Source organism: Pseudopipra pipra, chromosome 3, assembly GCF_036250125.1.
Source record: "Pseudopipra pipra isolate bDixPip1 chromosome 3, bDixPip1.hap1, whole genome shotgun sequence".
NCBI classification, from domain to species: Eukaryota; Metazoa; Chordata; class Aves; order Passeriformes; family Pipridae; genus Pseudopipra; species Pseudopipra pipra.
The window spans coordinates 7,393,973-7,408,004 of NC_087551.1; the positions used below are offsets into that span (position 1 = coordinate 7,393,973).

Genomic DNA, 14,032 nt, shown 5'->3' on the forward strand with positions numbered 1-14,032 from the left:
GTTGCCAAATATATTTAATTCCATTCACCATAACTCCAGCAAACAGTGCACCCATCCAAGTCCTGAGCAGACAGTTCCTCCACAGAATCAAAGGCTTTACTTACAGTCCAAGTAAACAACATTCACAGCCTTTCCCTCATCCACTAGGCAGGTTACCCTGGCATAGAAGGAAATGAGGTTGGTCAAGCAGGACCTCCTTTCTTAAACCCTCCTGACTGGGCCTGATTCTCCTGGTTGTTCTGTACACACTGAGTGATGGCACTCAAGATGACCTGCTCCATGATCTTCCCCCGAACTGAGGTCAGGCCAACAGAATGGTTAGGATTTGTCCTTCCTTTCCTACTCACCCCATTGTCCACCTCATAAGTTAACTTTCATATAAAACCACTGTAGAAAAAAAGAAATTTTCAATCCAGTTGCTCCAAACATCTCCACATTTGCCACATGCCTACTTTGCTCAGTGTCTTTGCAGGTCAACTGCAAACTAATCCATGAGAACTACAGAAACTTCACGCATCTCTACCTGTATCTGAAGATTTCAACAAAGACAAGTAAGCACACCTTTCAACACACCATTATCACTCATCCAACTGGAATGCTAAAATAGAATAAATTTTATAAGATTAAAGAAAAACATGAAGATCTACCATAGGTCTATTCTCCATATCAGAACAATTTGCATTGCTCAGAAACATTTCATTTTTAATTTCATTTTTAAAATGAAACATTTTTCAATTAAACAATTTGAAATCATTCTTGTATAAGGAAAATCAACTCATTAAAGAAAGTCACCATATACTTGTCAGATAATTTAAATATGGTGATAAAGTCTTTAGATCTGTATAAACAAATTAATTATTGCAGTCATTCAATTATAAAAAGCCATAACTACTACAATATCCGCTAAGAATTTTCAGTAATTATGTCTATTGTAATTATCATGAATAGTAATCACATAACCTTTTAATGAGGCTGACAAAAGATAATAAAATATGCTCGATATGCTCCCCACACAGAGAGTCCAACATTTCTGAGCAAGGCAAGCTGTGGTTACTGTCAGAGCATGCATAACATACTCTAATTAGCATACAGTCAGCAGTTTATATTCCTCAGCTAATCTTAGATAAAAGCTTTTCGTTTGTACTCAAAAATAAAACTAAAGATATAAATAAAACAGGATTCCCAAAGCAAGACATTCATTCTCTAACTCTAAAGGTCCAAGTAGCACCACTGTAAATCTCACCATTTAAACCAGCTAAGAAGCCCCCATTTTTTAAAGGCATCATATCTACACTTGATTGGTATCTTCATATTCAGAATTAAATCTTTGCTGCCATGTAGCTGAATAATTCCAAATATCTCCCTCTTGCCTCTTCCACAGTCTGACCAACACTATTTTTTTTTCTTAAACCAGTTTGCAGTAGCTTTAAATGAGAGCACCATTATATCTATATTCTTTTGGACACTACGAGTTATCTAAACTTCTGGGAACTTTTTCCAGTCTCTACACTTGGCTGGATTATTGAAACAATTTGGTGTGAAGCACACTTTTAAGTGCACCTAGATCTCAGACCCTCTTCAAAAAAAGACATCTAATTAGACACTAAACATATTTGCACATACCGGACTTAAATACAGAAATTTTTTAAAAACCCACAACACAAGTTATTAATTACTTGAAAGCATAGAAGAGTTGACTATTTTCCCCACGAATCTTTACTAGTTTTTCTACATACTGAATATTTTGTAACTTGCTACTTATTACTGTGATTTAGTCTAGTCTACCTACAAACATACTTGTTTAGTAAGTCCAGTCTACCTACAAACATACTTGTTTAGTAAGACAAGCTGTCCTGGGAAAAAACTCTTTTCATGAAATAGAACTGTTATATAAATATCAAAGATGTACTTTGTTCTCAGATATAATGTTATCCTAGTAGGATAACAAATTACAAGTTGTGGTGGGGGGAAACAGTTTTTCCCCCTGCAGTTATAAAATGGTAAAACCCCAGGGGGTGGTGACCCTTGAAGTTTTGAAGTTTTACCCAATGAGCGCTTCTGCAAAATATAAACATATCACACTCAGAATGGAAGAGAAGGTAGTTGTAGTTTGGTTGTTGAAGAAGTAGTCACGTTGTAGGAGCCACGAGGAGAAACAGCAGCAGCCCCACTGGGGGCTGGGTCCCCCTCAGCCCCCAGCAGGCTAGGCTGGGGCTAGGTACCTGTAGCCCCATAAGGCTGGGCTAGGTACCTGTAGCTGAAAGCTAAAGAAGTTTTTCTCCACTGTGAGTGAGCAGCAGAAGCAGCAGCAGAACTGCACTGACCGAAGAAACGGTGGCAGAGAGCCAGGAGAGATAAGACCAAGCAGCAGAAACAACAGACATGCAGCACACAGAGAGAACTCCTGGAAGGAGAGAGAGAGAGCCGAGAGAGAGAGAGAGAGAGAGAGAGAGTAGCGGAGAGAGTAAACAGAGTTTTGGGGTAAGAACTGAAACCAAAAACCCCCCAAACTCCTTGGAGACCCCTCACCTCCTGGAAGGGAAGGGTGAAGTGCAACATGCACTGCAGAGAAGAGCTGAGAAGCTCAAAGCGTCCTGGAAAGCTGGACCGGGACGGAGAAGGAATGCAGAGGGGGTGACCTTGGCCCCCCCTCACATCTGCTGCCAAGCCTAGCAGCCTGAGACAGAGCACAGGAGCTCTGGTAGAACTCTTGAGGCAAAGGCTTTCAACTGAAAGCTGCCCAAGATGTTCTGACTCAGCGGTGAACCCCCTGAGGAAGGGACTTTCACGAAGATGCCCCTGCACTTCGTGATATGCCTGTGGTGAAGCGAGTTTTGTCCCTGCTGGCAGTCCACGGGTGAGACCTTCGCTTGGAGTCGAAGGAGAGCCAAGAGGGGTGGAAGGAGACCTCCTTGTGTCTTGAAGACCCTCGTTTGGAGACGACGGGCCGAGGGGCTTGGAGACCCCCTTGTGTGTATTGAAAAGAGATCCAGCTACAATAATCCAGTTACAGCTGCTGCATAGAGACAGAGAGACCTGCTGCCTTAGAGACATTGCTGCTTAGAGACATTGAAGAAGGGATCTTTCCTTCTTCCCTCCTGGACTTTTATTTGGAGGGGAGAAGAGATTTGATCCATTGTAAATACTTATGTCATGGTAGAGATAGCTAAGATTGTATATAATGTATTGTAGTATTTATTTGTACAGTCATTGTAATATATATTCCCTTTCCCCCATTTTGAGTCTTGTGTGGTTGTCTGGAAAACCCATCTCACATTGGGTTGAGATGTGAGAGGGGGCTTAGACTAGGGAATTGGATTTTGGGGCTCTCAAACCATGACACAAATTTACACACTTTTTTTTTTTTTTTAAAGCATCAAGACAATGCTGTTTGATGGGACAAAACTTAGTTGTGCATAAAAAGAATCCTGAAAATTAACAACACTCCTACATCCAGACTGCCAGCTTTTTTTTGTTGTTGTTTAAAAACTGTTTTATGAAATTATGACTTACCCTTGCTTCATTCTGCTGAAGCTTTTCTTCCATACTTAAAGCTGTCGGAGAATCCAAGAGTGCAATCTAAAATTGGAAAAAGTAAACATCAAGTCAAAAAGAAAGAAGAAGAACAATTTCTGGGGGAATCAAGTGAAATGCAATTGTTCAACTTGTTTTGATTCTTTAGAATAAAATCTTTTAAACTTTAATATACTTCATTGTACCTTGAAATACTGTAAAAAGAATAATCAAAATCTTGTCAAAGCAGATATTTCAAATACAAATTGGTTTGAGAGTACTATTTTCACTCACTGTGTACACATATGGTCATACACATGCAGACACTGAAACCAGACACATGTTCATAACATGTAAGGCTTGATACATCTTTCTTTATATTTCTGCTAAACATGAAAATTTATTACGCATGAAAAGTTAACCATTTTGCTGTAATATGTGTGTATATTGCTTATCTTTAGTAACTATATGTTAACGTAACTGGCCCTAAAAGAGGGAAAACTACTGTACAACACATACACACAAGCAGCACTCATTGTTATATGACCTTCTACACTGAATCCAGCACTATATTTTGGTAATCAGTATCTTCAGGTCTACAGAAGCATTTGCAATATAGCATTCTGGGAATACAAAGGAAAACCACAAAAGAAATTATGCAGAGATTTATATTCTACTGAGCATACATAACATACCATCTGCTGTTTTATCAACCATCACAAATCCAATTAAGTTAAGCAAGTTCTCTGTTGTCTCCCACATAGCCATCTATCACATCCTACCACTGAACCAGATTTATTTTGTGATATCCACTGTTTTACAGCTTGAAACTAGGTCAAAGCATTAGATCTTCAAAGGGGTCCATGTTACATCTACTTTGCTAACTCTAAATCAAACCATAATTTGAAAATAAATTAACTTTCCTCTCCTAAAAATATGGGAGAAACATAAGTGTAATCAAGTAATTGAGCTCCATCAAGAATTTTCTAATTGTTTATAACAAAGCAGAGCTCTTTGCTTCAATCATCTACAATACCTATTTCTGCTTCCAACTGTGATCCTATCCCCTTCTTCAGCAAATGTTTTATAGCACAAAATCCAGCTGAGGTATTAGCCTTTATTACAAAAAGTCCATGCTGAACTAACATTTCACATTACACAGCCCTCTAAAATAGAATTAGATAATTCTAGAAATAAATCTGAATTTCAGGTACTTCCAAATTGTATTTGCTCAAGTATGCAATCTAGTAGTCCTGAGTGACATTATGTAGAAGAGACAATTGGCCTGAGCCAACTGCATATTCCTTATTGTTAAGCTTGGTTTCACCATCCTGGGAACACAGGAGAAACTAAACCTAACTGAGCCTGTGCAGCAAATGTTTATAGCAGCTTATACTGACAGAGCAAAAAAAGATAATCATGCAAAAGGGAAGCACAGAATGATTTGTGTTTTCTTACACCATTTTTACCTATTTAGCATGTTATGTGCCTTCTAATGGACTCTGCAGCCAAACACAAATAAAATGTATTGTTCAAACCCATCCATACTCCTACATTTTTATATTTATGCATCTTAAATACTTGAAACCTTCTATTTATTTTAAGGTACTACATAAAGTACCTGTTCAGTTCATCAAGTTAGACCCAGGAAACATGTCTCAGCTCAGTCTCCTTATGCTGTGGTGACTATCTGTTCCACAGCACACTGCAATCAAGCTCTGATTATATCAAGAGAAACCTAAAAGCTTTTGGATGACAATTCTTCCCCCCTTATGTTAAAAGAGGTAATCTGCTGGCCATATGGAAACTGATTCAATCAGGAAAATAATATTCATTCATAGCCTCATGGAGCTTGTTTACTCAAATCAATATAATGAAAGATAATTATCCCATTACATTCTAGAAATAGATGTTATAACTCAAGGAAAATTACACATAAATTCCAAGTAAAGCTAACCTGATTCCCCTGAGCAAGCAGGGCTTTTAATCGGGCTATTTCAGCTCTCAGCTCACGGATCAGTTTGACGTTGGGATCCTCATTAATAGTAGGCTTGTTGATGATGTTTTTGGCTCTATTTGCATAGCGAAGTGTACTTAAAGTTTCACCGTAATTGACATCAGCAGGTGAAATAGCTAAGGAGATGAAATCAGAAACAGTTCATCCAGCACCATATGTTTCATGTACTAAAGTTAGTTTATATTTTAAAAGTCAGATAAACTTAATGTGGATAAAGAGACAGGAATAGACGATTAACCAGTATGGCTACAATCTGTTCCAACTCTGCACCCAACTCGACTGCTTTCATGTCACTATAACTCTGCTTATAAGTAAATACTGTATGAGAATAGTGTGTTAGAATAATCAGGTCTAACAATCAAGTGTTGCAAAGAAATCTTGCTGTCAATCTATTGAACATTTCTCTGGTAAGCATAAATGTCCTATATGAATACTTCACAGGCTTTTCTTTTTTTTTACAATACCAATGCAAAAAATGTTGAGTATTTTAAAAGTACCAATATAATCATTGAGTGGAAAAAACATTGCATGTAAAACACAGTGAGTTCAGTCCTTTTAAAGGGAAATTAAAAAGAAAATTAAACATAAATAAACAGAAAACAGACATGAAAACCAAAACAAGAGCTTCTATAATTTACAAATCTTGCTGTTCTGCTGAGCCGCACACATCTGGCAGCACACAGAACTGTTAACTATCTGATGCATCAAGAGAAACCAATACTATTTTTACAAGCAACCTAACCAGCAAAAACAAAGAACTTTAAATGAAAGTGCAAATGCTATCCTTCCCTTAATTTTCCTAACAATATATAGGGTATTCCCAATTAAAAAGATAATGACTGCATCCAAATATATGAGCAAAAACACAGAAGCAAACACCATCCAGAAATGATGAGGGACCAGAAATCTTAATGATCAAACTGAACAAGAGACTCAGAGAATCAGGCAGTGAAAACATCCGAAAAAATAATCAAGTAACTAAAATATTCTGTCTTTTCTCATTCTCTCAACAGTAATAAATATTCTTTTTGTCACAGAGACTCCCTGAATTATGGGAGATGCACCTGGCAACAGACTACACTTCCCCTAGCTCACACTATCACTTCCCTGCTTTATCTACTGTCTCTTCTCCACTACTCAATTATTCTCTTTCTGGAAGGATGTTGCAATACGTTATAGAAATATGACAAATCAGAAGTATTTTTATACATCCGATTTTATACTGCCTTTTCTACAGTTTGAAATGATCTTCCTGCATGTTTTTGTGCTTAGTTACAGAAAAGGCAGGCCAAACTTATCCAGACAGCTTGTCAGGCTCTGTTAGGCAATTCAGCCACGTTACCGGTAGAGTTACTGCTGGAGAAAAGATCAACCATCAGGGCTCTGCCTCACAGAGGCATCACTAATAGATGGGGAAGTAGCTGAAAAAGAAGCTAGGCACTGTAATCATTAGTACAGGCACTGAAAGCTCACTGTGTTTCTAAAACTTCTCTTCCCAATCCCTATGTCAAAAAAAAAAAAGTTACTCAACCATGTAACTGCAAAAAAAGCATCAAGAAGAAAGTTGCCAGTACAGCATTACTTAAACAGCCAGAAAGGCAAAGCTGAGTCTGGTCCAGATCTTCGGTTGGCACTACTATGATTAGCCTGAGGAAAAGAAGTGGCATGGATTCCAAAAACATCTCCAAAGTCATGCAACAAGGAACTGCTATCCAGAGAATCTGACTGTAGCAAAGTGACTGAAGAAACAGAATTTGATGTGATGCATTTTATTCCCTCATTTCTGCTCTCCTACCATTCCCCAAAAGAGGACTGCATCAGTTGAGACCATGTTTCACTTGAGCAGCAAAGCGAGAGAGAAGTTTCAGAGCTGCTCTTCTTTTCACATCCAAGGGAACCAGGACAAGCTTGGCAAGTGGTCCCAAGGGAGGATGAGGTAAAAGTCCAAGTGCAAGGTGCGGCACCTGGGTCAGGGCAATCCCAGACATGAGTACAGACTGGGAGAAGAACTCACTGGGAGGAGCCCTGTGGAGAAGGACTTGGGGATTTCTTTTTGGTGGATGAAAAGCTGGACATGAGCTGGCATTCTGTGCTTGCAGCCCAGGAAGCCAACTGCATCCTGGGCTGCATCAAAACCAGTGGGGACAGCAGGTCCAGGGAGGTGATTCTCTCCCTCTACGTTGCCCTTGTGAGACTACATCTGCAGTGCTGCTCCCAGATCTGGAGTCCTCAGCACAAGGTGTTGACCTGTTGGACTGGGTGCAGATGAGGGCCATGAAGTTGATCAGAAGGATGGGGCACCTCTGTTATGGAGACAGGCTGAGAGAGATGGGGTTGTTCAGCCTGGAGAAGAGAAGGTTCCAGACAGACTTCACTGCAACCTTTCAGTACTTAAAGGGGGCTTATAAAAAAGGGGAAGAGCAACTTCTTACACAAGTAGATAGTGATAGGACAAGGAGGAACACCAAAAGAGGTTGACCAGAGAAGCTGTGGATTCCCCACCCTGGAAGTGTTCAAGGTCAGGTTGGATGGGGCTCTAGGCATCCTGGTCTAGCGGAAGGTTTCCCTGCCCATGGCAGGAGGGGTGGAACTAGACTATCTTTAAGATCTATTCCAACACAAACCATTCTGTGATTCCACAATCTCCAACATCCAACATCCTCTCTTGCCCTTAAACATCCTCCTGGCTTCACTTGGGGGTTTTAGGAATGGAATTCCCATTTCAGTTTGTTGACAAACCCGCAATACACGTCATAGGTAGGGTTTTAAACCAAAGGATCCTTACAGAGCATCCTACAGGTAAAAAGGAGAAGTTTGCAAGATGACTGATCATAAATAATTAAATTTAGACAAAAAGTTAAAACACTGTGTGCATTCAGTAAAGTAAATAAAAATGACAGTCTTCCCCACAGAATGTCAAAAGAGAACAGGTTGTTTCTGCTACTAATGCAACAAAAAATAACACAGTTTGGAATAGCAAACTGATTCACAAATTAGTACTGACTGGATGCACAAAGCCTTACTTACACTCTAAAGAGTGTAAGTAATGACAAAGTGTTACCAGAAAGCTCAGAAAGAAAGAAACCATTAATATGTGCAAACAATGTTCTGCCTTAACAAAACATCTGGAATCTAAATATTTATAGCCACTCCTATTAAGCACAGTTTATAATGCAAAAAAAGTAATTTAAAAACACTTACTGGCAATCATTATAGTTTTGGAGTTTCCTCCTAGGCTATCTTTCAACAACCAAGTCAACACAGAGTCCCTGTAAGGCACAAATACTTGCTTCTTCTTTGAAAGTGGATTTGTTGCATCCTGAGATAAATCAGCTGTGATGTGGAGGTAGAAAAAAAGCAATTATGTATTTTTATTCATTTTCAAAACCAGTATGTGTTAGGCCACTATTTGTGTAAGTAAATAAACAGAAAGGTATTTCATGACTAAAAAAACCTCAAGACAGACAAGCACAAAAACTGGAGACTCACCTAAGGCAGAAATTACATTTCCCAGAGTAACTAGAGATTTGTTAATATTCCCTCCTTCCTTTAATCTAACCCCTGTGGCACCAGTGGCATCTGCTCTCTCACTTCCAGCAAGATCTACCAAATGAATCTTGCTAACAGTTTCACAAGGCATTTCAGAATCAAATTGAGCCTACAGAAAAAAACAAACAAAGAAAAGTATGTTAAGCTATGAAATGCTGCAATTTTACTAAATCCAATTAAGTGGCCTTTTTCATGACACAACTGAATTTAACTTATTTACAATAGCAGAGCTTCAGAAGATGGGTGTATTAGAGTTGCCAGAGAAAGGCATTTGAAAATGAATTGCTGTATAACTTCCATATTATTTCTTTAAATTGTAATATTTGCAACTTTCTAGCCACTTACAGACAAGTAGTGACACTGAGTTGGAATTTACATGATGCACAATGAACATGTGCTGCATTCATTTCATTAAGCTTGTAACATTTATATTCATATTTAGCTTTCAACAAGTTATAGCATGAACAGACATTTACACTCCATTTCTTCTCCACCTCCAAGTGACAATTGCAATTTTTTATGTTTTTAACTGAGGTTTCCTCCTAATTTTTTATCTCATTTCAGACTGAGATTGCCCTGTTTCAAACGTCCTTCTACTTTCGCAGTACAACAATAGAACAAAACCTTTTGCTGCCTGCTTCTCATCCTCTTCTGAAAGCTTTGCAATAAGCAACTCATCATTAGTGAACAGAAGGTGCACGGGAGTTTGTGTGTGTGTGTTGTGTTTGGGTGGAGACAGGCAAAGTTCTGACAGGAGAGGGAACAGCTTCTATGCTGCGTTCTCTGCATGCAGCAGGTTATCCATGGACTGTCTAAAAAGCACACCCCAAAACAATGATGAAGAGCAGGAGTCATTGAAAAGGAGTTTACTACATATAAACAAAAAGATCACTATGCTCTGAGGAAATGTGTCAAATCTCTCCAGGGAGTTTCATTTTGTTTTGTTACCTGAGTGAAGTTGATTGTGAAAATGGCATGAGACCTGCTACTGACATCATTCATTCCAGTTGCAGCCGTTGTCCTATTTATATTTCCTGCTTCCATAAGTTCCTCTACATCAGTATAATTTTGCACTAAATGCTTAGACAAGTCTAAAGAAAAGCAGAGTGTTACAGTGTGCTAATACATGCATTTGATTTTACTTTACAAAAAGATTCAAATTACCCTCACTACTGCAAAGTATTGCTCCAATTGTCACTTAAGGAAAGAAATGAGGCCTTATGTGAACAGCAGACAACTCACACATTTACAGTAAATAAGAAAAAAATATGCAATCTTACTAAATTATTTAGTACAATAACATGAGCATAATCCCACAAGAGACATGAACCTTCCCTGGTAGAGAACAGAATAAGACAATTAGATCCTAATAGGTTCCTAAACATTTAATATTTATAAATTATAGTCAACAAACTATTAAAACCAACTGCATCTCTTAACACTATTTTAAAATGTTATAAATTTATAGGTAAAAAACCTACATAATAATATTAGAATCGCGAAAGCAAGTAGAGATGCAAAATGAGAGGCTATTCCTTTCATGCTTTTTACCAAAGCAAAGCACTGTATTGATCATCATTTATATTTTAAAAGATAAAATGCCCTATGCAATTAGACATCACACTTTAGAATATATGAAGGTAACACTGAAAGCGTTTTTACCCTCAACATATGGCCCTTCCTTTGGATGTTCTCGTATTCGTAAATTATTAGTTTTTGATGACTTCCTTCTGAGAAGATCTCTCACACGTTCATTATAAATTTCCAGATAACTGAAAGAGAAAGAATAAAAAGCCACTGACTGATTCAAGAGTCTTTAAAAAAGGAAACTCAAGAGAACACTGTGTTTGAAGGCAAGAGGCTTGGAGAAAGAAAACAGATCCAAAGGTGGTTTAAGATAGAAATGACTACAACTTATTATATCAGATGGAAAAAAGCCAAAAAAGCAAGAAGCAAGTGGAAAGGAAGCAGACATCAGCAAGATCAAGATCTCCTAATGTCAGTCTGAAATAAAGGGTAAAAATAAGGAAGATGTTGTCCAGCAGCAAAGACATTTTCACTGTCATTTAAATGAAGCAAAATGCTCAGCTCTTGGGTAGAAGTTACAAGTGCTGTGCATTTGGACTATGACTGCCAACAAAAATCAATTATAGGACTGAGGCCAAGCGTAGAAAGTTATTTTTGAAGAACACACACTTTTCTCAGAGATAAAGTGAAACAGGGTGGTTGTAACTGAAATAAGTTTGATAACCTGGGAACTGCTAACACGCCAAGACCTACCTGACTTCTGTTCGAAAGGATGCCTCATTCCGCTTTGTTTTTTCACTTATTTTGCTGAACAATCCTTCACAAATTCGAGGTATCAAACCTGCATCACCCTGCAACAACAACCATTCTTATTTCCAAGGTCATATATGCATGCACAATATGTTTTGGAAAAGTAAAACCCAAGGTCACAAGTTGAGAGTCTCAGCATCCAGAAAAAGGGGGAAAAAATCAAAACTTTTCAGCAAATACTCCCTTGCTTTTTATTTAATTGCAGTCAGTTTGCCACTTTAACACTTGTGTGTGCAGAATGTATACACTAGCTCCATTTCTTTGCTATTGCAATATGTTTTGTCCCTCTCATTCAGTTTGAATAATCCAAAACCAAGGCAGAAACTGGCTCCTCATAGCAACACGTGAACTGCCTTATCTCACTAGTATCTTATCTAACTGCTTCTCTCTGGACTTGGCAACAACTGCAGAGAATGGGACAAGAGCCATACACATGAGCCATTTTCATTCAACATCCCCATCCCCAGCTCACAGTCCTTCCTGTCTTGAAAGAAGCAGCAGATCCTCTGGATAAATTAGCACACAACAAAATTTAACCTACATTCACTGTATCCCACAATGCTGCCAAATTAAATTTCATATTTAACTTCTGAATGTTTGACTCTGCAGTTAAAGAGGGGTTTTTTATCCATGAAGTGCTCAGTTGGTTTAAGAAAGCAATCTGAAAACAACTATTTCTTCTCACAGCTCCCTACAGACTGTGGTTTACTAGCAGGGCTGCAACTATCCATTACGGGGTCCTTGCCACTTCAACTAACACAGCAGCAGCAGGATGTCAGCTTCTTGGTTAAGCTGGCACTGGAGAATTCCTCCCAGTGAGGCTGCTGCTCCATCACTGATGTCAAACACGTCAGACTGCAGGCAGCAGCTACCACTGAGATACCCAGAGACTTAGCATGGAGCTCTCCTATTCCCATTGCTCCAGGAGTGCCCTTTCCAGCCAAACAGTAAGCTACAAGGCTTTTCCCTAGCAGCAGAGAGGAGCAGCAGAGGGCCATGCAGCCCTGGTCTCATCTAACAAGGGGCCACATGCTCCAAGCTGCCCCATTCCTACCAAGTCTGATGAGGTAGATGACCAACTCCCTGCTGAGCATACCTCATTCCCATCACTTCAGGACAGCTGCAGCTACTCCTTCAGAGCCACGGCTCCCAGGAATAAAGGGAGAGGACATATACATACACATGAGCTTTGGGCTCAGAGCTCCAGGCTCAGAAGCAGCTTACAAAACAGTCTGTCAGATACAATTTGCCTGCAGTCTAAAAATGCGTAAGAGATCTGTTGTGATGGACTAATTCTAATTCTATTCACTGCTGAGGCAAGAAATGCTCTTGTGCCTTGAGTCAGGGGCCTTGTAATTAAGCAGGAGGCAAATTAGGACAAACCAGACCAAACATCCAACGTGAACACAGCCCAGGCACTCCAGGCATCTAAGAATTTGCCTGGTGGGATTCTACAGGTAACTGGCAGCAGGACAACACGAAGCCAGTGGACTCCCCTGCACCAGACTCTGACAGGGCGAGTGTTCCTTGGGCAAAGATTTCTCTTCTACTTGGACCTCCACATGAAATCCAACCCTTTTTGCCAAAGCTCACTCCAGTCTGCTCCCACACTAGTCCCTCTGTCCTCATTCTCTGTCCCAGCAAACATCTTCCAGGTGCCATCTCTGAGCTCCTCTTTCTCTTTCCTTTGCCTAGATATAATTCCCAATTATCATTCAGTCACTTCTTTTTTAATCATACTCTACCACTCCATTTTGCCCTTTTCCAACTTCTTCCTCCTTTAATCAGAGCCTTGCTGTCTTTCTCAAACCAGCCTTCATTCTTTGAAATAATAATATCTTCTCCTCTCATACCTAGCTGTTCAGATGACAGCACCTTGGGTTAAAATAAAAAAAACAACTCCTAGATAAAGGGAGAAACTTGCAGAATAATCAGGCTTTTCTTTTGAGACAGTTGCCTTTGGCAACAGAGGAGCAGCCTTTCCCAACATGTATCAATTATCAATCTCTACTTCCAGGTAAAGTTTCAGGGGTCGGTGTTGGAAATTCCCACATATGTTTTATTTTAATTTTTTTTAAACACAGGAAGAGAAAAAAGACTTTTCTTTCATCTCGTGCTTGGAAACACCTGAATAGTTTTAATTAAAGCTTAAGGAAAAATACATGAAAGATCTATCACAAAGTTTTAGGCAAATAATTAGTGTCTGAAATAGTTTAGCAACTGCTTAAAATATGAAGTACTAGCTCTAATTAACTTCAACCATAGCAATATAGTGATGAGAAAGGAAGATGTCATAGTTTGAAATTGGCCCCCCTGAGAGGCTGGGGGGGCTCAGAGGTGATTGGGTGCCAGGACAGTGTTCCCTGGAGAGCCAATCACCACTCATGTTGTTCGCTTCTGCTCAAAATCACATATCACAGCACCGGAAGCTGTTGCCAGTTCAGTCTTGGTTGTTTTGCTGTTGCTGTCTGCTGCGTGTAGGTGGACAAGGCCAGGGGGTGGCTGGGCTCCCTCTCTTCCCCTCCGGCGGGAAGAGGGGAGCCCTGTGACCCCCCAACTCAGCCTTTGGCTAGAGTTAGAGTCAGCATTTGGAGTGTGTGCTGTGAAGGAAGAGAT

At 39.4% G+C, this 14,032-nt stretch overlaps 1 protein-coding gene across 9 annotated transcripts in view; it reads right to left on the bottom strand.

Moving 5' to 3' along the window:
* Positions 1–14,032, bottom strand: part of KIF16B (kinesin family member 16B) — a 143,103-nt gene that overhangs the window by 103,354 nt on the left and 25,717 nt on the right. For all 9 annotated transcript variants that reach the window (XM_064647585.1, XM_064647584.1, XM_064647583.1 and 6 more), the window contains exons 5-11: positions 11,360–11,457; positions 10,742–10,851; positions 10,028–10,170; positions 9,020–9,188; positions 8,732–8,863; positions 5,471–5,646; positions 3,514–3,579 (exon numbers count right to left, since the gene is read on the bottom strand). In XM_064647585.1, the coding sequence (XP_064503655.1) occupies positions 3,514–3,579; positions 5,471–5,646; positions 8,732–8,863; positions 9,020–9,188; positions 10,028–10,170; positions 10,742–10,851; positions 11,360–11,457 (894 nt within the window). The remainder of the gene's footprint in view (positions 1–3,513; positions 3,580–5,470; positions 5,647–8,731; positions 8,864–9,019; positions 9,189–10,027; positions 10,171–10,741; positions 10,852–11,359; positions 11,458–14,032) is intronic.